Below are 20,879 nucleotides of genomic sequence, written 5' to 3' on the forward strand. Positions count from 1 at the left end.
ATGGGGCCTTTATTATTATTTGTCCACTTCTTCCTCTCCCACGTAAATCTTTTAATTCGACAAAAATAATTAATTAACGACCCCCCCCCCCCCCCCCCCCCCTTTTTTTATATATTTTCTCCGACACGAGATTTGATTTTACGCGGTGAAAGTATGATTAGTCATGATCAATTTTGTTGATGTAATATGTATATAATCCCATGATTCAACTGTTTTACTTAGTACTCGATGAATTGACGGGTGATTATTAATGGAATCGGGACAAATTAATTAACTCATCACTTGCTAACTCTACGTACTAGTAATTAATTCTTGTGTTAACACTAGCTAGCTGCCAAAACCGATAGTTCGGCTCGTAATTGAAGGGTATTTTGGGTATTTTAGATTACACCCATCACTAATTTGTCTTTTACTACGGGTGATCATTAGATTGATCAATCGGATAGAATTTGGATCGTCGGATACAAAACGGATCCAAAATGAATCGAACTTGAATTTTGACCGGATCCAATGCCTTTTCAGTTTTTCATGAATGGATTCGATATGGATCTAAATTCTAATAATCCCTACAAAATGTACTAAGCCAATAAAAAATATGTAACTTTAATAAATAATTAAAATTAAAAAAAAAATTAAATCGGCCGAAAAAGGATAAATTGAATTAATTAAATACAATAATAAATATGAAAATTCAAAATTAAAAACAGGGGATGAACTTGAGTATTGCGTCCAAGTTGTCAGAATGAGAATCTAAAGACTAAAGTCAACGTGGCAGTTTCTGGTTGGATGCACGCACTTAGTTGATTTTGCGGGAAAATTAAAAAAGACAAAATTCCACAAGAGGGAAAAATATAATTAACTGGTCAGCGCTTTTAATTAATGCAATAAGTAACTGTTTGTCGTGATTAGCATAAGATTAGCCAATAATACGTTTGATTAAGGGGAGGCCACGTCTACTCAAGTGAAACAGATTTGGTAATTGTTTTGTTGTTTTTTAAATGATGTTGAGTCAAACCTTTTGCTATCTTTAGTATTAGTGTGACTGCTAATCCATTTTCTTAAATCACCCTTTTGTATGATGATTTCATTTGCAATTAAACACTTAAATTAAATCCGTACGATTTTTACTAAATATCGGACATTTTTATTCTCTTAGGATTTTCTTATAATATCGAAATTTAATATCGGCCGTATTTTATTGTCTTAGGATTTTCTTATAAACTTTCTACGACATTATTAATCGTCAACCGTTTGAGGTTTATTGAATTCGATCAATAGTGAAATATCTTGCTATTATTTGTGTATGGTTCAGGTGCGAGTAGACGTTAATCGCGTGTAAAATATTGTTAGATATGAATTTTAGAAACATTTTGAATGCAAAAATGGAGTCGAATCGAATGATTTATTTTTTATAAATAAAAATGTTTGAAAGGTGAATGAATATGTGTGAGGTGGTGTTAAAAATTGAAATTGAAGAAATATCCAATATTTACTAAAAGTCGTATGTTTTATTTTAGTTTCTTTGATGGGGGTGATTGTTTTCATTTAATATAAATTTTAATTTTATATTTTTTTTATATGTGTAATTCGTGAAAAAAAGGGTAAAATACACTTTACCCCTGTACTATGCTCCACGTAACACTTACCCCTCGTACTATGAAAAATACACTTACCCCCTTATTTTAATGGTCAACCTATTTGACTCTTAACGGTGTTAGTAGTAAAATAAATTTCATATATTTTTAACAATCCTTACTAAATGACACTTTTTTTTTATTTAAAAAATATTACATGTACAACAAATAAATTAAATAAATATTTAAGATAATAATATTTTTAAATTTTGATTAAATAAGAAAAATATTATTACTTTTTAATAATTCATAAGAAATGACACCTTATTTTTATGAAAAAAGTATCTTTTCATTGTGGATATATATATTAAATAAATATTTAACATGTATAAAATTTTAAATATAGGATTAAAATATTTACCCATTAAATATATATATTAAAAATTATAATTCTACAGTAATATTTTTTAACGATATATGCTAATGATTTATTTTATTTATTTGTAACATCAAAATTCACTTAAGCCTTTTGCATTTAGGATTCACTCTACGATATTTAATGTTGCAAATAAATATTAAAAATTCAATGCACACAATGTTTAATGAGTTAAATAATTTAATCCAAAATATGAAAAATTATACTTGCTATTTGGTTGTATAAAATAATATGTGAAAAAATTATATTATCTAAATATTAATTTTTAATATAAATATTTAACAAATAAATTATATTTAATTCAAAATTTAAAAAAGAATTGCTATCTTAAATATTTATTTAATATATTCATAGTACATGTAATATATTTTTAAATAAAGAAAATGAATCATTTAGTAAGAATTATTAAAAATATATTAAATTTATTTTACTTCTAACACCGTTAAGAGTCAAATATGTTGACCGTTAAAATAAGGGGGTAAGTGTATTTTTCATAGTACGAGGAGGTAAGTGTTACATAGGAAATAGTACAAGGGGGTAAAGTGTATTTTACCCCAAAAAAAAATTGTTTAGCCATCACCTATTTATTCTCTAAATCTCAGATCCACACCCGGCGGGCCCGAATCCTACGAGTTGGTTTCGGGTCCCCCTAAAACTCAATTATTAATTATTATAATTAATAATTAATAATTGACGCGTGATGTTGAGAGTTTATTAAAAATATAAAAATGGGTACCACAAAATAGGAAGTTTGAGACTTAATTAGGGAAACTAATAGTGGTTTTCGAAAGATAATAGTTATTTTTCTTGTTTTTAAGTTTCTTTTGCGTGCACACAATGTAAAGGTTTTCATGCGATGCCACACGCGCGCATAATAAATTGATTATAGTGTACGAGTAATTAAAACGGAATTAAGTGGTTAAATAATGTTAAATATTATTAATTAAAGCGAATGGTAAAAAGAGATTAATTGGGTCCTTAATTTTAATTTTTAAACGAAACTTTTTTTTTATTAAGTTAAACGAAGCTTAGTAAATTTATTGGGTCCTTGAATTTTAATTTTTTAATTTTTATTGTCTTGTCAATTTATCGTGTCGCTAATATTGATATGGCGGCATATTTTTTTAATTATTATTTAATTTATTGTTGGATTCTGAAAAGATATTTAATCCCTTTCATTTACCATTTATTCGTTTATATTGTTCGTCGTGTTTCTCTCTCTTCTTTTTCTACTTAAACTTCTGCCAGATGTTATTCATAGCGATGTATATATAGCTCTTATGGTGTTTTGGTGTATATGCACATCTGTCAATTGTCACTAAATAAAATATCCCCATCAATTTTTATTGTGTCGATTGGAATCATTAATAAATTTTTGGATGTTTATATGTATTTACATATCTTTTTTTCTGAATTTCATAAAACATATACTACACCAAATTGAAAATACTCACTAAGAATGACGATGATACCCCTAACTTCCGAGTTTTGACCTTTTCCATATAGGTCGAGCCATAATCGAATTCTTCGGTCACTAATTGTACATGTTGAATGCACTATAAAATTACGATATGTGGTTTTTCTACCACCAATTAATTCTAGAATAGTTATGAGGTCCTACGTACGATATGACTAACTATATATGGATCGAGTTGTAAATTAGATTCATAAACCGGACAAAGCGGATTAACAAAAGTTCGAATTCTCTGACGAGTTCGAACTCGAACCCACTACTTCCAATTATTCATCAACTTGGAGTTTTTCCTTTCTTTTTTCAATATAATGAAAATGAATTATAATAAAAAATTAACATAATAAAAATAAATTATTATATGACAAAATATTTATATAATTCTTGGGCCAATATGTACTCGAGCCTTAACTCGAAATCACGGACCGAGTCAAGCTCAGCTCCAACTCGATTTGGACGTACTGCACATCTAGGGTTAAGCACAGGATATAATTCTTGCGTCATGCATGTACGCATGCATACTTTTCCAAGTGTTTGAGCTATTTTGATTAATTAATAATATATTTAAATGTCGTAAACAAAGTTAGGTTAAAAATCATCTTGACGTCAAATTAATGGCTCATTTAACTGGCAAAAGTATTTAAAAAAATATATATAAATAAAAAATAAAGAAAGAAAGAAAGAAAGAAAGAAAGGCTCTTACCAAAACTCTATAAATTGAGCACCACATCACCATTATTATCTTCAAATAACATCTACCATACTTTTCTCTTTCTCTCTCTCTCTCTCATACACACAGAGACACGCAGTAGGTGTTTCTCTCTCTAGAAAAAAAAGAAAAGAAAGAGATGGATAAGAAACCATGTATATCTCAAGATGTTGAGGTGAGGAAAGGACCATGGACTATGGAAGAGGATCTGATTCTCATGAACTACATTGCTAACCATGGTGAAGGAGTTTGGAACTCTCTCGCTCGATCTGCCGGTGATTATTATATCTATATATATATATCTATATCCTTTTTTTTTAGAGAAAAACCCTAAAGAGAAAAAAGAAGTTTTTGTTTTTTTAATTTTGTATTATTATTTATTTTTTATAAATTTTGATAAAGAAACCCTAAATGATTTGTGTTGATTTTGGTGTAGGGCTGAAGCGGACGGGAAAAAGCTGTCGACTACGGTGGCTGAATTACCTGAGGCCGGATGTTAGGCGTGGGAATATCACGGCGGAGGAGCAACTTTTGATTATGGAACTGCATGCTAAGTGGGGTAATAGGTTAGTTTTTTTCTTTTTTTATTTATGTACTACTGATGTAGGGTTTCCTTCTTCTATTCTTCTCCCCTTTTTTTCTTCGGGTCCGTCTTTTCCTAAAAATGAAACTTCAAGAAAATAAAATAACAAAAATAGCAAGAAGATAACATAAACAATAAAAAAACTTGATGTTTGGTGTGGAGAAAGATGAGCCATAGATTTAGAGAGAGAGAGAGAGATTTTCAGTTTTTACCAGTACGTACGAGTGTTGGATTTTACAAACGTGGGGAAATTAAAGTGAGTGGCTGCAAGAAAGATGCGATCTTGTAGTTTATGGCTTATTCGAGAAGAAAGAATATTATGTCTATTTATTATGATGTTTGTATATTTACCCCATCACTCAATAAGCCTTATATTTATTATGAGCCAAAAAACCAAAGGTTTATTTATTTATTTATTTAAATAATAATACGGCGTCGGCGAGTTTAAAGAAGTCTATCAGTGTTAGTCTGCTAGATCTATGGTTATTCAAAAGTATATGTCATTTTATTCAACAAAAACTAACTCCCCGTACTTTTTCTTAAATAATAAACACCTCGTACTTTATATAAACTTTCGATTACGAATATCGAAATTTACTACAAGAGTTGATCATACCTAGTTTTGATAGGTTTGGTTTTCAAATTTTAACCTTTGTTTTTATTTTTCTAATCAGATTTAAATTGCGATGTAAAAAGCAAATTTTTTTTCTTTCATTTAGAGTAAATACCTAACCTTGTTTATTAGGGTCAAGTTTTATGGTTCAAATATTCCATTTAATTATTTTTTTCACATTTGTTTGGAATTTTTTTTCTTAAGAAGTATTTTTTGGAAAAAAAAAAGAACAGAAAAAAAGAGGTAAATAAAAAAGGTGCAACACAAACACGTTGAGAACGAGGACCAAAAGAATAGGGGAGATAGAATTTTCCAAAAATAGGAGAGGGGTTTGTAATAAGTCACATGTTTAAACCTTCTTCAGTTCAAAGTAAGAAGCTCCCAACTGCTGGCTACTTATGTTGAAATTGACATCTGCCATATTGTCTTGTCATTTTTTAGACACAAGGACCCCCCATTCTTTCACTCTTCTTTTATTTTCTGCCTGGATTTTTTTTTTTTTTTTAATTTAACTCGAAACCCGTTCAATTGGAAAAGTAACGGAGGGGTAGTATTCGAACTCGTGACTTTGTCCCTAACAATTAGCCAAAACGAAATACCAACTCTCCGAAAAACGAGAGTTTCTAAGAAAAAAAATGGCAAGTTTGAACCCCGGTTACACCCGGCCTATACCAATTTTTATTTGGTTAGTTTTCAGTATTTGGTTAGTTTGATTAAATAATAGAGTTTAGTAAACCCTAGGTAAAATCTGAAGCACACAACTAAATATCTCTCCATTCTATTTAAGTGTCATTTTTCATGATCGGCGTAAAAAGCAATAAATATTACGATTTTCTCATATTAAAAAAAATATTAAATAATTTTTTTTCTCACCACATAAATATTCGTTATGATAAAAGGGCAAATTTGGTAAAATAAATCCACCATGAAACTCTAACATAATATGGAAAAAAATATTATGTTTAAAGTGACACTTAAACTAAACGGGGTAATTAGTCTATCCAATAAAATTCCTAGGTGCCCTCCCCTCTGCGGTTAATATTACCGATAACGACTAAAAAGGAAACCACGTAATCTTTTCTAAAATAATTCGAAATAGAATCTGATTATCGTTAATCTATGCATATTATTGAATAATCGGTACCAAAAAAATTAATTAGTAAATATAATATAAGGAACCGAACATCGTACTGCCTTTTTTTTCTTTTTCTTTTTAACAAAATAATATCTCATCACTTTGTGGAATGAGTGGTTGAGATTCATATAATCAAAATCATAATCACATATAATTAAAAAAGTATGATTATGATTGTGATAATAATCTTAGTTAGTCTCTTTCACAAGTGATCTCAACCCACTTAAATAATGAAAGAAACAAAACATCAAGCCATGTTGCCCTTCAAGGACAACACCCGTGCTTGATTTTTTCTTTATAAGGGTCCATTTTCCATGACGTCATAATTAGTATTTTCTTTTTATAACTTAAATGTCTGTTTAATAATTATAAATAAAAACAAAACATTAAAAAACACTTCCCTCGTACAATTAAAAAAAAAGTAAATAATTTTAATTTAAACTAATTAAATCACTATTAATATATCTTTATCTTGCTACTTTGAAATTAAATTTATTTTAATTATAATTACCTCGGATTAATTTGAGATGAGACGCCATTGATATGCCATCTTTTCCTTGCAATAAACCACACATGTAAGAAAACACACACACACACACTGGATATGGATCTAAGCCATGCACAGCTGATATACAGATAGTGAGTGTACGTATATAGTAGATAGATACACACTAGCTAGCTTTCAGTGCTTACAATATATATATATATATATATATATATATATGTGCAAAATTCAACTTTCCTTTAAATAATTTGAATGAATGCCTAACAACTTTGATTTTCCACCACAGAACATGTCTTCAATTCCTATCATTTTTTTATTTCATTTTTTCCCCCAATTTATTTTTATCATTTAAAAAAAAAAAAAAATTGTATAAAAATACGTGGACCACTAGTATGTCAGATATTTTATATTTCTTCTTACATGCTATAGGAAAATTATATTATCCCACGTGCCATAATTCCAACTTTTGCAACTACTACTACTACTACCAAAAAAAAAATCTGATAAAAAAATGGAATTTATTATTTATTGCACCTATATATAGGAATAGTTATTTATTAAATTTATGATGAGAAGTCCCCTACAATTTAGGTATTAATTAATGAATTAATTATACTAGATTATTTTTTAATTTATTGAATTAAATTGTTGTTATTACAGGTGGTCGAAGATAGCAAAGCATCTGCCCGGAAGAACAGACAATGAAATAAAGAACTACTGGAGGACTCGAATCCAAAAGCACATAAAGCAGGCAGATCAGAACTGCAGTACAGGTCAGCTTGCTGACGTCAGCAATGACCAAGCCAGCACGAGCCAACTCTCCAGTTGCTGCCCTGCGGATAACCATACAGTTGAATCCTACTCCCCTTCGTCCTTCAACGCGAACATCGAGCCTTTTCAACCACCTTTCCCAACCGAATCCAACGAAAACCTCTGGAGCATGGAGGATCTTTGGTCCATGCAGTTACTCAACGGCGAATAAATATATATATATATATATATATATATACATGTGTGTGTGTATGTATATGTGGTCCTATAAAATCGATCGTCCGTCCGCGGTAAAGTGTCTCTCAAGAAACCTATATTAAACGAAAAACGATGAATCCGGTCCGGTGGTATATAGATGAATTAATTAGTTAATATATATCGAGTACGCCTTTATAATTTCTGGTTCTTGAATTTTTAAGTGTTGACATGTAATATATTATATATATAAATATATGATATGGTTTTATGATGATGAATTAATATATGAATTGCAATATGTCTATATATACTAAACGACGAAGAAAATTAAACGTACAGGTTTTGTTTATTTTATCTTTACTTAATTATTGTACGTACTTCAACTAATGATTATTGATTAAGTCGTCACTAGGGTTGAGAGAGAGAGAGAGAGAGAGAGAGAGAGAGAGAGAGAGAGAGAGAGAGAGAGAGAGAGAGAGAGAGAGAGAGAGAGAGAGAGAGAGAGAGAGAGAGAGAGAGAGAGAGAGAGAGAGAGAGAGAGCTTTGTGAAGTATTATGAAATGAGAGAGACTACACTTAATTGACATCAGACAATATAAAAAGTGGTGTCTAAATCAACGTTGAAATGTGTCGTTAGTGATTTGTTGTCCTTATCTTTCATACACACAGTTAAGTGTTTTTATTAATGGAAGTGATGGAAAGGTGATATATATAACTTTTTTCTGTCTTTCTAAGGTTTAATTTTTACGTTTTCCTCTGTCTGTATTATGTGTGTATTCTAGATGTGCACGTATGTGAGTTTCAAACACACTTACGTGTGATATATACGTTATGCTTATTTTATCATATTTTTTGAGTAAACCTAAAAAAAATCGGGAATGCTGACTCCGAACCCTCGAAAATTTTAACTTTAACTATACATTATTACATGTATTTTTTTTAAGAATATTTCGGCCCCTCATAAATTGGCCCTATATGTGGAAGTGATAATTGTAAAAATATATATATTATTTTTATTCTTTTTAATTATATTTATTTAATCATGGGTGAAACAAATACCAAACTGAAGTGAGGGTAAATAGGCACGTGGAAAGGTGGTATAGCTATTTAAGGCAAAAAGGAGTGTTTGCTTTCTATATAGAACTAAATTTGTTAATGGCCATCCCATTATCAATTACGACATGTGCCCAACTCTTAACCCCTCTATTCGGAAATCTCCACGTGGTTCCCTTTAATTCCTTTCTTCTCTTCAATACCTAAACATTCATTATTTTATTACCATCATCTTTTTTTTAATAATACAAATTACTTACCTAAATAGTTTGCCTTTTTTATTCAAAAGAATCCACAATCACATATATAATACATTCAAATACCTCTTTTCATACAATTGAAATAAATAAAATAAAAATTGAAATAATATAATATTTTACGAGTACATCATAAACTGCATTTTTTGTTGTGCATCACAAACTACAATTTTGCACACAAAATCATTACAAACTAGACAACATTCCACGGTTTCTAGAAGATTCCGTTGAATTTAACACAACAAGGGTGCACGTGTAAGAAATTTCATAGTTGGGAGGGTTGATTATAATTACCCAAAGATAATGGATTTTTTTTGATAATTTAACCATAACTCAGAAGGTGGTCGTTATTTATTCGAAATAATAATAATAATAATAATAATAATAATAATAATAATAATAATAATAATAATAATAAATAAATAAATAAATAAATAAATAAATAAATAAATAAATAAATAAATAAATAAATAAATAATAATGTAAAAATTCTCCACCACTCGTTTTATTGATCACATTTTCCAACTGGAAAAATCAGTAGAAAACACAAAGAAGCACCACGTGAAGGATAAAAAAACTATCACATGGCAAGTCGGCAATGACTGCATGGAAAACGCTCCTATTACAAATTAGCCTTGTCAACAACTTCAATTTTCTCAACAAAATAAAACCATAAATAGGTAAAAATTAAAAAGAAAGGATAAAAAATAAATATATATATATATAAATAAATAAATAAATAGATAAATGAAAAGCACCACATAATAATCATACATGTATTTGGGCTTCCATATCGGCCCACTTCGAATCTACTGCTTCATCTGCTTTTACGTTTAAGAATATAAAGTGGGCCCTAATGGGCCATTGTTAGGGTTGTTATCATAGTTACTATGTTTTGAGTGGGCCCGGAGTGGACCAATACTCGAGATATATACTGCTCGGAGCCTCCTCCTCCAATTGAATTTGTCGGAACTCGGAACCCCAATCATTCAATTGAAACTAAAGAAATAAATTAATTTAATTTTGAGTGAATTGTCAAAACAATTGATATGTGTTATTTTAAATTGTTGATTTTTTTCATTATTTTATGAGAATTGTAAAAAGAAGAAAAATTACTTCTGTGTTGTTTTAAATTGTTGATAAGCTTTCTGTATTATTTATGATATATTTTTTTTTCTTCATATAATGTATTTTTTAACCACACACTCCCGAAATTATGACTTTTTAGGTGGTAATTTGTTAAATAAATATTAAGTAGTACATTATTTTCGTAATTGATAAAATAATGCGAATATATTTGTTGGGTACTCTTTTGAAATTTGAATATTGTGTAAGGTTCTTATAGTACCAAACTGGATAAACTATAACAAGAATAACCAATAGGAAAAAGAGATTTAAGGACTCTAGATTATATACTAAATATCAAATGAGAAACATAAAGAAAACAAAGTGAAGTAACTCCAAGTCAACTTGACTATATATAGCTTAGAATGCAACGATCATCGGCGGATAAACCACCTCAAGTCAATTTGAGCCATGTTTGGTGGCGTTTGACTCAAATATCGTCAAAAGAAGACAAATGAAGTCAGCTGAAGAATGAAGGTACATGACGGGGGTAGAGAAAAAAGAGAAGACTATATTTATGTCAAACGAAAAGAAGCTAGTATATATAACTTGATGGACGACCTAGATGAATGGTCAAAATTGAGGTCGAAGCTTCTCCTAAAGTTTAGTCTTAAGTAAGCTACGTGGGTCGACTCGGCTACTCAAGTGAGATTCAAAGTTGGGCCCATTCCAAAATGAATAAATAAATGGGCCAAAACCATTTAATTTCATCAATGCTTTTGTTTAAAAAAGAAAAAATTGTTGTAGCTCAACTCAAGGGAGACTCACTCGGTCAATTTTAATAAATTGGTTTGAATTCTGTAAACATTGACTCAGTTAGTAAAATATTTAATTTCTTGTATTAAATATATATAACATGAAAATTGTTAAAATTTTATTGAATGGGAGTTATAAATATGCTTGAAAATCAAACATATCCTAATTTATTTAGTATTTTTTAAAATTCTATACCCCATTTGAGGTGGTGGCTCAACTCTGAAGAAAGGCATTCCTATTGCTTCTTTTCCGCGGGAGAAAGTTAGCACATATTCTGCTTTACGACTCCTATAGTAGGGAATGGGGTGGGGTGGGGGTGGGGTGGTGCGCGGCCGCGAATGGCGAGAGCTTTTCTGTATGCGATAGTAGGAGGAGGAGTGGCGGCTGGCTACGCCGCCGATGAATTTGTCAAAAGAGGCGTTTCTCGTGGTGATCTCTGCATCATCTCCGAAGAGCCTGTAATTCATCTCTCAACCCCACCCCTCTCTCTCTCTCTCTCTCTCTCTCTCTCTCTCTCTCTCTCTCTCTCTCTCACACACACACACACACACACACACACACACACACACACACTATTAGTTAATTGATTTGTGTATATTTATGTGGTAATGGTTTTGCATTCACCGATTCAATTTTTGTTTGTAAAAGTTCGACTCAATTATGATTTTCCACAACTGGAATTTGGAAGTACAGTTTGAATTTGAGTCTAATGTAATTTAATTCCACTATTACGAAGCCTAAATGACTGGCAAAGCTGTCATTTAGTGGTGTAAATTTCTATTTTAAGCTGTGTCGTTAATCGTTTATGAGGATAAAGTAATTGGTGGTTGCGCCAATTCAACCTCCTAACATATGGAGATCCTAATGAGTAGACATATCCAGAAACTGGAGAAATTTTTGAATTGTAAGAAAGGAAAAAAAATAAAAAAATCGACTAAAAAATTAATGTGGCCTTGGCCTCTGAGCAGAGTAGTGAATTTGTGAAGCCAATGCAATTGCCCGTTGTTCGCTTGATCATTAAACCTTAGTTTTGCGTTTCTTCCTGTGCCTATTAGTTCTCTCACAGAGATGTGAAATATATACGATCGCCGCTCGTAATTGTCAGTTTGAGATCCTGTAATATGTTTTACGTAAATGGTTGTCGGTTTATTGTGAGGTAAGAAAAAAGGTTTTGACTAGAGGTGAATTTTTTTTGTGTGTGTGTGTGTGTGTGTATCTATAAAGGTTTGACAGGGTTATTTATTCGACATACTTTGTTTGATATGTTGTTGATTCTGGGAAATATTCTGCAGGTTGCACCATATGAAAGGCCTGCGTTGAGCAAAGGTTACTTAAATCCAGAAGGTAGTTATCCCCTCACGTTTTGTAGATTACCAGTTATTGCATATCTCTTTCATGTTCTCACACTACACACACCATATGCAACTGGATGTAGCTTCTTCGGAATAACTCAAGGTTGAATTTACATACTATTGACAGCCTACCTTGAGTTAGTCCTGCAATTTCATTACGGTTCACTTCTTCGAGAACCAAAAAAGATATTTCAGTAACCATCTATAAGTGTGCTCCTATATATGCTTTGTTTGTACGAAGAGGCCCTACGGAAGACATACGAAAGAATTGAAGTATGTGCAACTGCTATTAAACTAATGAGAAAAACATAAATGGTTGGCAATTTAAAAATTTACATCAATTGTACACACACAAACTCACAAATGTTTATGTTTGTGTGTAGTAGTAGAGAGATTTTTTAGTGGAAGCAGGTGTTGATATCTTTGAGTTTTAAAATTTGGAAGAATGTTTGTGTTGTTCCCTTTTTGAGTACTTGTGCGTTTATTAATGTTTTCAATCTATATATCTTAGTTGGGTATTTGAGTCATTTTCACTGATTCTACGTATGAAAATGCTCTGTATCTCTTATTGCATGCAGCTCCTGCGCGCCTCCCTTCATTTCATTGCTGTGTCGGTACCAATGGGGAAAGGTTGGCTCCAGAATGGTACAAGGAACATGGTAATTTTCTCCTAGCAATATAACAATTATTTTAGGCCAATCCACGAGTGAAATAAAAAATAAAGAAAATTAGACTGTGGCTCGCCTTACAAAAAACTAGTTCCTTTTATTCCTAACATCTGTTTCGAGATTGATTTAATTGGCCATTTTATTAATTCAGGACATGGTATCGTTTACTCACTCATGCGTAATTTTTCAGGTATTGAATTGTTTCTTGGAACTCGAGTTATATCTGCTGATGTGACGCGGAAGACATTGCTAATTGCAACAGGGGAAACCATAATTTACAAATATCTCATTGTTGCAACTGGTGCTCGGGTATTAAAGTTTTTTTTTTCTTCTTCTTTTCCATTTTCTAGTATTATTGTCTTAATAGGTGTTTATTTTACTGTATGCTGATAAATAAATTCGGGGGACTGGGAATTGATTTTCCCTCTAAAAAAATTGCCTGTAGAGTTTTTCTTTTATGTAATAAATTGCACGTCGTTCGTGAGTTTATGTATGGTAGAAGTGACTTATGGTGTACCGTGTTCCACTTATATAAACCCTAAATTTGAATGGCCATCACAGAGTTCTCGTAATTAAAATAACAAAGTATAAAAGATCAGGACTCTGATCGGCCATCACATCATTTATAGGCGTTGAAACTCGAAGAGTTTGGAATAAATGGATCGGATGCAGCAAACGTATGTTATTTACGAGATTTGGCTGATGCAGAAAAACTTGTAAAAGTGATGCAATCTTGTACTGGTAAAACTGCTGTTGTTATTGGTGGCGGCTATATTGGAATGGAGTGTGCTGCATCTTTGGTGATAAACAACTTAAATGTGACGATGGTTTTCCCGGATTCCCATTGCAGTAAGTGATTTTTTTTGCATTTCTATTGTTCCAATTTTTATAGTTATAAGCTTATGTTAGTTATTCTAATTGCAGACTTCATTTATTAACCTTTCTTTGCAATTTCTTTGATCCTCTTGTGCATTTCCAGTGTCCCGATTATTTACCCCCAAGATTGCTAGATACTATGAAGAATTTTACCAGTCCAAGGGAGTGAAGTTTATCAAAGGAACTGCTTTGACATCATTTGATTTTAACTCTGATGGGAAGGTAAAATTTTAATCTCCTTTGACTGTTAACTTCTATAGTTTCTCTTAAGCGCTCGATAATATAGCAATGAGACGATAACTTACTACTGTATTCTTCTTGTACTACAGTTAGTGAAAAATCATAGTTGCAAATAAAAGCACGCATACCATGCTTTTTGTTTTTTTTTTTTATTGAATTTCTACTTTTTTTCTTCTTTTTCAAAATCTTTTGCAACCACTACCTTAAACTGACCAAAATTTATTTCTTACAGGTCACTGCTGTTAATCTTAAAAATGGGAGCAAGGTTCCAACAGATATGGTTGTCATCGGGATCGGTGCTCGTCCAAACACAGCTCTATTCGAAGGTCAACTAACCATGGAGAAGGGCGGAATCAAAGTCAACAGCATATTCCAATCAAGCAACACCTCTTTATTTGCAATCGGAGACGTCGCTGCTTTTCCAGTAGTCACCGTTGCAGGAGAAACAACAACAACAAGACTCGAGCACGTTGACTTTGCAAGAAAGTCAGCAAGGCATGCAGTTGCTGCAATAATGAACCCTGAAAAGACTAATGAGTTCGATTACCTGCCTTTCTTTTACTCGAGAGTCTTCACATTGTCTTGGCAGTTTTACGGAGTCAATGAAGGGGAAGTTGTCCATTTCGGGGATTTCTCTGGAAAAACATTGGGGGCGTATTGGGTATATAAGGGCCGTCTTGTCGGGTCGTTTCTTGAGGGTGGAACTAAAGAACAGTACGAGGCGATAGCCCATGCAACTAGGGTTAAACCTATGGTTGAAGACTTGGGTGAGCTTGAGAAACAGGGGTTGGGATTCGCCTTGTCCTTGAATCAGAAAACTCCATCGTTGGAGAGACCACCATTTAATGCATGGAATTCAACTGCCGGAGCTATTGTGGCTGCTGCATTTATGGCAGCCTTTGCGTTTCGGTATGGCACGAGGCGCGGAAGGCGGTGATATGTTATTTTGGTCGTCGTCATTGAAATTCTGTATGTATCGTAATCATGATTGTAAGATGCAATGTTTTTCTATTCCCATGTGGTATCATTTTATAACTTGTAAGGGTACTTTGTACTTGAGAAACTAAAATAACTTTTCTTATAGCATAAAAAGGCTAAGAGAATTGTTCTCAGATACTGATTTGTCAATTGGATTATCTTGAAGTGATATTTTTTATGAACCACTGTGAGTAGTCTTAGCAATTAATTGCATTTCTTTTGGTACTGACAGTGAAAAAATTGTCTCACTCACTTATAACCAGAAATGGGCATTTGGTCTAGTGGTATGATTCTCGCTTTGGGTGCGAGAGGTCCCGAGTTCGATTCTCGGAATGCCCCTTTTTTGTGCTAGACTCCTTTTTAATCTCTGGATTTACAAAGAACAATCATGAGACAATATTTCATCGGCCCAGCCCAAATAATTTAAAATTTTGTTTTAATTTTCTAAGGGCATTTTAGTCAATGCAGAAACAAGCAACCCAAATTCGCCTCAAAGCTCAAAGATGCAATCCGCTCAACCCTTATCCTATCTTCCTCTCACTCTTCACTAATCTACTCTCTCTCTCTCTCTCTCACTGCGTTTCCTCTCTCTCCCTATCTCCCAAATTCGGCCATGGCTTCTGCGCTATCCACCGTCACACTCCGCTCTCCTTCCTACGCAACCCCCACCACAGCGTATTCCGCCCTCCCTTCCTCCACATTCCCCAAACAATCCATCGAATTCCCCCTCAAATCCACCCCCGCACTCCTCCGCCGCCGCACCTCCGCCGTCCGCCCAATCTCCGCCGTCGATGCCCCTGAGAAGGTCGTCGAGCTCGGCGACCAGATCTCCAACCTAACCCTCGCCGACGCTCAGAAGCTCGTCGAGTACCTCCAGGACAAGCTCGGCGTCACCGCCGCCTCCTTCGCCCCCGCCGCCGTCGCCGCTCCAGTCGCCGCTGAAGCGGCCGCCGTCGTCGAGGAGAAGACGGAGTTCGATGTCGTGATCGAGGAGGTGCCGAGCAATATGAGAATCGCCACCATTAAAGTGGTTAGGGCTTTGACTAGCTTGGCTCTGAAAGAAGCCAAGGAATTAATTGAAGGACTGCCGAAGAAATTCAAGGAGGGGGTTTCCAAAGAGGAGGCGGAGGAGGCCAAAAAACAGCTGGAAGAAGCCGGTGCCAAGATTTCTATTGTTTAGTATCATGATTATTTTTAAAACAAAGGTGATTTTTGTATGGTCTCTGTTTATCTTTTTTATTGAGTTTATTATGAATTATCAGGTGTAGATTAATCCTGGATTTGTAATGTAATCTATCCAAACCCATATTTGCTTTTCCCTTTAATCCTACTATGATTAATCATTCTTCTTAGTTCCAACATTACAAACGATTTAATTAGAAAACGTACTATTTATTTCTTCTTTGGGAAAATGAATGATTAATTCTCATCAACTGTCTTCAATCTTTGTGCAATTGAATTTCATTTAGTTTATACTAAGAGTTGGTACTTAGCCTTTCAATATAGCGCAAAGGTCTGCGTTCCTCTTTAATGGACTTGAATTTTATAAAAAAAAAAAGATTTATAGTAATTATCTTATTAATTAATTATTAATTATTAATAAGAAGAAAATAAATTCTATAGAAGATTTAATTTTATAATATAAGTTTAAGAAATTAATTGTAAACACACACCCATGAAATTCATGAATTTAGTGTAATAATTACTAAAATTGAATTTAGTGTAATAATTACTAAAATTGAAATATATGTACAAATATTTGCTAAAATATATATATATTTAAATTAGATAAATAAAGAAAAGCAAAATAAAATCAAAATTAATACATTTGGCACCGTCGCAGCTACATACACCAAAACGCGAACTGTAAACTGTCAGACGCTGGCGTGTAAATTTCTGGCTTTCCATTCCGTCGCTCACTCTCCATACACATCACGTGTACGCTACTCGCCATGTTATTTGCCATCTTCCGCATTGAGAAACCTAAACGTTGCAATGCCACGCACGTGATGGCGAGTGGGCACGAATTTTTTACTGTTGCACCTGGACGAATAGACTATCAGCATTTCAAATTGCAAAACCGAAACGTCAACCGCCTGGAAAAGCTACTCTGTGAAGCTGAGCATTTATTTTCACTAATAATTACACTATTTTTTTTCTTTTTTCCAAACAATATTGTACAAATGTAGCTGCAAATTGGAGTATTCATTTGCCAAACCCTAGTTTCTGCCTTTGGGAGATAGAATTTTGAAGAAGGTGATTCTCCGACAACATTACGGCGTCGAAGAAATTTTTATTTACTGTCTTGTTCAGGTATTTCCTATTTGCTCTGCTTATCATTAATTTTCTTAGGCGTGTTAGATTTTTTTTTCAATTATTTATTTTCTCGTAATTAAAATCTGCAATTGCTGTTTCATTTTTTTATTTTTTTATTTTTAGTTTTTGATTCAAAATTTTGCCGCTTACATGTAGTTTGTATGATGTATCTACTGTGTTTCAACAAGTTTTTCATACAGGGATTTATCGAAACCCTGGAGAAGTTTGTGGTTGATGAACAAATAACTAGGTTACATTTATTACTTCTTTCTTCTTTTGGTGTTTTACAGCTCTTAAGTTACGATACATTTTGTATACCATCGTTGAAGAAACACAGATTTTTTTCCGGTACCTTGTTTCCTGCAAATAGATGGCTGATTTAACGAGCGGGTCGGGTTCTAAAGATCCAGGAAATCTGGTTGGGGTCTATATAGATGCTAGTAATCGGGCTATTGACTCTGCTTTGACTGATATGCGATCGAACGGAAGTGGCAAAATTTGTTCGTATGCTGACGTGGCATTAGGCGAGGAGGAAACCGAGTTTCGAGTGGGTGATTTTGTTTGGTGCAAACTCAAGAATCATCCATGGTGGCCAGGGCAGATTTATGACAAAAAGGAAGCTTCGGAAATCGCCATCCGACATAGCCAAGAGAATCGCATCCTCGTTGCCTTATTCGGTGACGGTTCCTGCTCTTGGTGCTTACCCTCACAGCTAATACCCTTCTCCAAAAATTTCCGCCAAATGTCAAAAAACGAGGATCCTTCTAATAACTTCCTAAAAGCCATACAAAAATCCACCGATGAGATCGGTAGAGTTGTCGAGGCAAATATGACGTGTAAGTGTATCCCACTGGAGAAGAGATGCCACCTGGCGAGGCAAGTGGCTTCGAATGCCGCTGTAAAACCGGGTGTTCTTGTTCCCGAAGTTGACTTTCAAAGGCTGTCTGTGCCAGAATTCGATTCGTCCGAGATAGTTTCGAAGGTGTTGAATTTTGCAAAGGGTGTTTGTTTCGATAGTGTGTTTGACGTTGCAGTATTGAGAAGCTACCTCTCTGCCTTCTACTATTCTAAAGGTGGGTTTCGGTTGCCCGTGTATTGCGAAAAGCCCGTTTATATTGACGGTTTGGAGGATAAGGATAAGAATATTCTTCAAGTAAATGATGATTTAAGAGTCCATACTGAAATTCCGATTCCTGGTCCGATAAAGGATGATTGGCTTTCTTCACCCGCAATTAGTTCTGCTAAGTCACGGAACAATTTCTCTGATGATATTGTTTATTCTAGAAGGAAGCGAAAAAGTGTCGTTGAACTTATGGCGGAACTAAAAAATGTCGAGCCTGAATTTCGGAAGAGGAAAAGGAAGGGTAAAGAGGTAAAGAAAGTTGGTTCTGAAATCCCGAAAATACCGAAGGAGAATGTTTCGCATGCAGAAAAAAGTGGTAATGGGGTTGTGGATGGGGTAAATGGAGGTGCTTTGGTAGTTAAAAATGAGGAAACTGAAGTTGCTCTTGCTGAAAAAATTACTTCCGATCGAGCGAAAGATGAATCGGAGAATATATCTACGTCGAGGGGAAGGAAGAAGAGTAAGTACTTGTCTTCGCCTTATAGAAATCCGAAGTTGGATATGGAAATTTCAAGTTTCAAGATTGAATCGGAATACGATGAAAAACTGGTTAACGTTGAGGTCAAAGGGCTGGATAGGTCTATTGTTAAATCGAGTTCCGATAAAAAAATGAGTTTCCCTGTTTCTGATATTGATGTTCGTGTAAATGAATTGGTATCGGGTATACGTTTTGCTGCTGTCGATCCTCTTTTCTTGAGCAAGAAGGGATCACTTGGGATCGTCTGTTCGTTCTTTTCTGCTTTCAGAAGCTCGACTTATTATCACGGACAAGACTATAAAATTTATCGGAAATCGAAAAATGGTAAGAAGAGAAAATCATTGCCCTCTCGTGTGAAGAATGTTGAAAATGGCATTGTTCAAGAAAAGCCCGGATCATCTAACCGAAAACCTCTCAAATCAGCAGTGAAGACCGAAGGAAAGAAAGCTAGGTCAAAGTCTTGCCCGAAAATCTCGTCTGAAGAACCGGTGGATGATTTAGTTTCGGATGTTGGAGTGATTAGGCAGAAACTAGAGATAATGACGGCGATTATGGTGAATCACTGTTCGAGATTTTCGGACGAGGATAGAATTAGCTTGAAGGATGAGATGAAGAATCTAACGGAGAATATGGAAAATGCGAGTGAAAAGGTACGTGTTATCGCTGAGAAGAAGTCTCTCTGTATTAAAGAAAGTTGAAAAGAGTATTTTCCGATGGGGGTATTTGTTCGATCTTTATTTTATTTCTCTTTAGGACTTTTGAATGGGATAGTAAGTAGTATCGTAGTAATCGACTAACTCGATAGTTGGACAAGTAGTTCGTTAGACGTGCTGCTGTTGTTCTGATCTATGTTTCTAATTTGACTTTCTGGGAATCGTTTCTTTTGCGAATGGGGCCGAGTTTTTGTTTGAATTTACTTGCATCCTATCTTTTCTGCGTATTGTTTCGATTGTACATATTCGGGTTTATTGCATTCAACACCGTATTATATTCCTGTGTTTGTTCTCATCATGTGTGTGTATATATAATGCTCACATGAGTCGATTTATGGATACCCAAAATGCAATGCTCAATTATGGAAATGACAAGGCGACAGAATTTCTAAGCATATATGCAACATGAAATGAAATTAGACTGTCTGGACAAGAATATATATGATATATCACCATCAAATATTATGAACTTTAATTTATAAATAAATATTACAATAATCTCATAGTTTGGTTTCTTCGAGTCTATTTCATTACATAATATTTTAATTTTGATTTAAATGAAAAATAAAGATCATGTTATTTTGAATTTACAATTTTTGGACCAACAACAAACTAATATTATTAGTGGGCCCTTTTTAAGGTGTTTTTATAGAAATTTACTTAAAGAGATGGTGGGAAATTACACCATGGTTAAAATTCGGGCCCCATAAAAAAATATTTTGTTTGAAGGCCCAATATTTGGGCAACGCAAAACTTGTTTTGGACCGATCCTGATTTTTGTTTTTTTAAATGAAAGAATCTGCACTCTCGTATAATAGTTTTCAATATTTATTTATTATTTTATTGTTGTTGCTATTGTTTTATTAAAACTATAGAACCTAATAATTGCGATGGACTTTTGTTTATTACTTCCAATTTTGTAATAAAAGTTAATCCATTAAATAATCAA

The 20,879-nt window shown here is 33.4% G+C and overlaps 4 protein-coding genes and 1 non-coding gene across 5 annotated transcripts; all 5 read left to right on the forward strand.

Moving 5' to 3' along the window:
• The first annotated feature begins 4,163 nt into the window (after positions 1-4,163).
• LOC105969410 (myb-related protein 305) lies at positions 4,164-8,251 on the forward strand. Its single transcript, XM_012994167.2, has 3 exons — positions 4,164-4,465; positions 4,627-4,756; positions 7,687-8,251. Exons 1-3 carry the CDS (start codon positions 4,330-4,332, stop codon positions 8,006-8,008), a joined length of 588 nt encoding a protein of 195 aa, XP_012849621.2. The 5' UTR covers positions 4,164-4,329; the 3' UTR covers positions 8,009-8,251.
• Positions 8,252-11,142: 2,891 nt separating this feature from the next.
• On the forward strand, positions 11,143-15,482 carry LOC105969400 (monodehydroascorbate reductase 4, peroxisomal). Its single transcript, XM_012994156.2, has 7 exons — positions 11,143-11,644; positions 12,479-12,530; positions 13,117-13,197; positions 13,397-13,515; positions 13,836-14,055; positions 14,186-14,304; positions 14,555-15,482. Exons 1-7 carry the CDS (start codon positions 11,525-11,527, stop codon positions 15,257-15,259), a joined length of 1,416 nt encoding a protein of 471 aa, XP_012849610.1. The 5' UTR covers positions 11,143-11,524; the 3' UTR covers positions 15,260-15,482.
• An 85-nt stretch (positions 15,483-15,567) lies between these two features.
• TRNAP-UGG (transfer RNA proline (anticodon UGG)) lies at positions 15,568-15,639 on the forward strand. Its single transcript has one exon. It is a non-coding gene; the product is annotated as a tRNA-Pro (tRNA).
• A 132-nt stretch (positions 15,640-15,771) lies between these two features.
• Positions 15,772-16,645, forward strand: LOC105969389 (large ribosomal subunit protein bL12c). The gene has a single exon (XM_012994145.2). It carries the CDS (start codon positions 15,914-15,916, stop codon positions 16,478-16,480), a length of 567 nt encoding a protein of 188 aa, XP_012849599.1. The 5' UTR covers positions 15,772-15,913; the 3' UTR covers positions 16,481-16,645.
• A 500-nt stretch (positions 16,646-17,145) lies between these two features.
• On the forward strand, positions 17,146-20,129 carry LOC105969380 (uncharacterized). Its single transcript, XM_012994138.2, has 2 exons — positions 17,146-17,613; positions 17,907-20,129. Exon 2 carries the CDS (start codon positions 17,987-17,989, stop codon positions 19,913-19,915), a length of 1,929 nt encoding a protein of 642 aa, XP_012849592.2. The 5' UTR covers positions 17,146-17,613; positions 17,907-17,986; the 3' UTR covers positions 19,916-20,129.
• The last annotated feature ends 750 nt before the right edge of the window (positions 20,130-20,879 follow it).

This window comes from Erythranthe guttata, chromosome 8 (assembly GCF_056151865.1).
Source record: "Erythranthe guttata isolate IM_541 chromosome 8, IM_541, whole genome shotgun sequence".
Taxonomy (NCBI): Eukaryota; Viridiplantae; Streptophyta; class Magnoliopsida; order Lamiales; family Phrymaceae; genus Erythranthe; species Erythranthe guttata.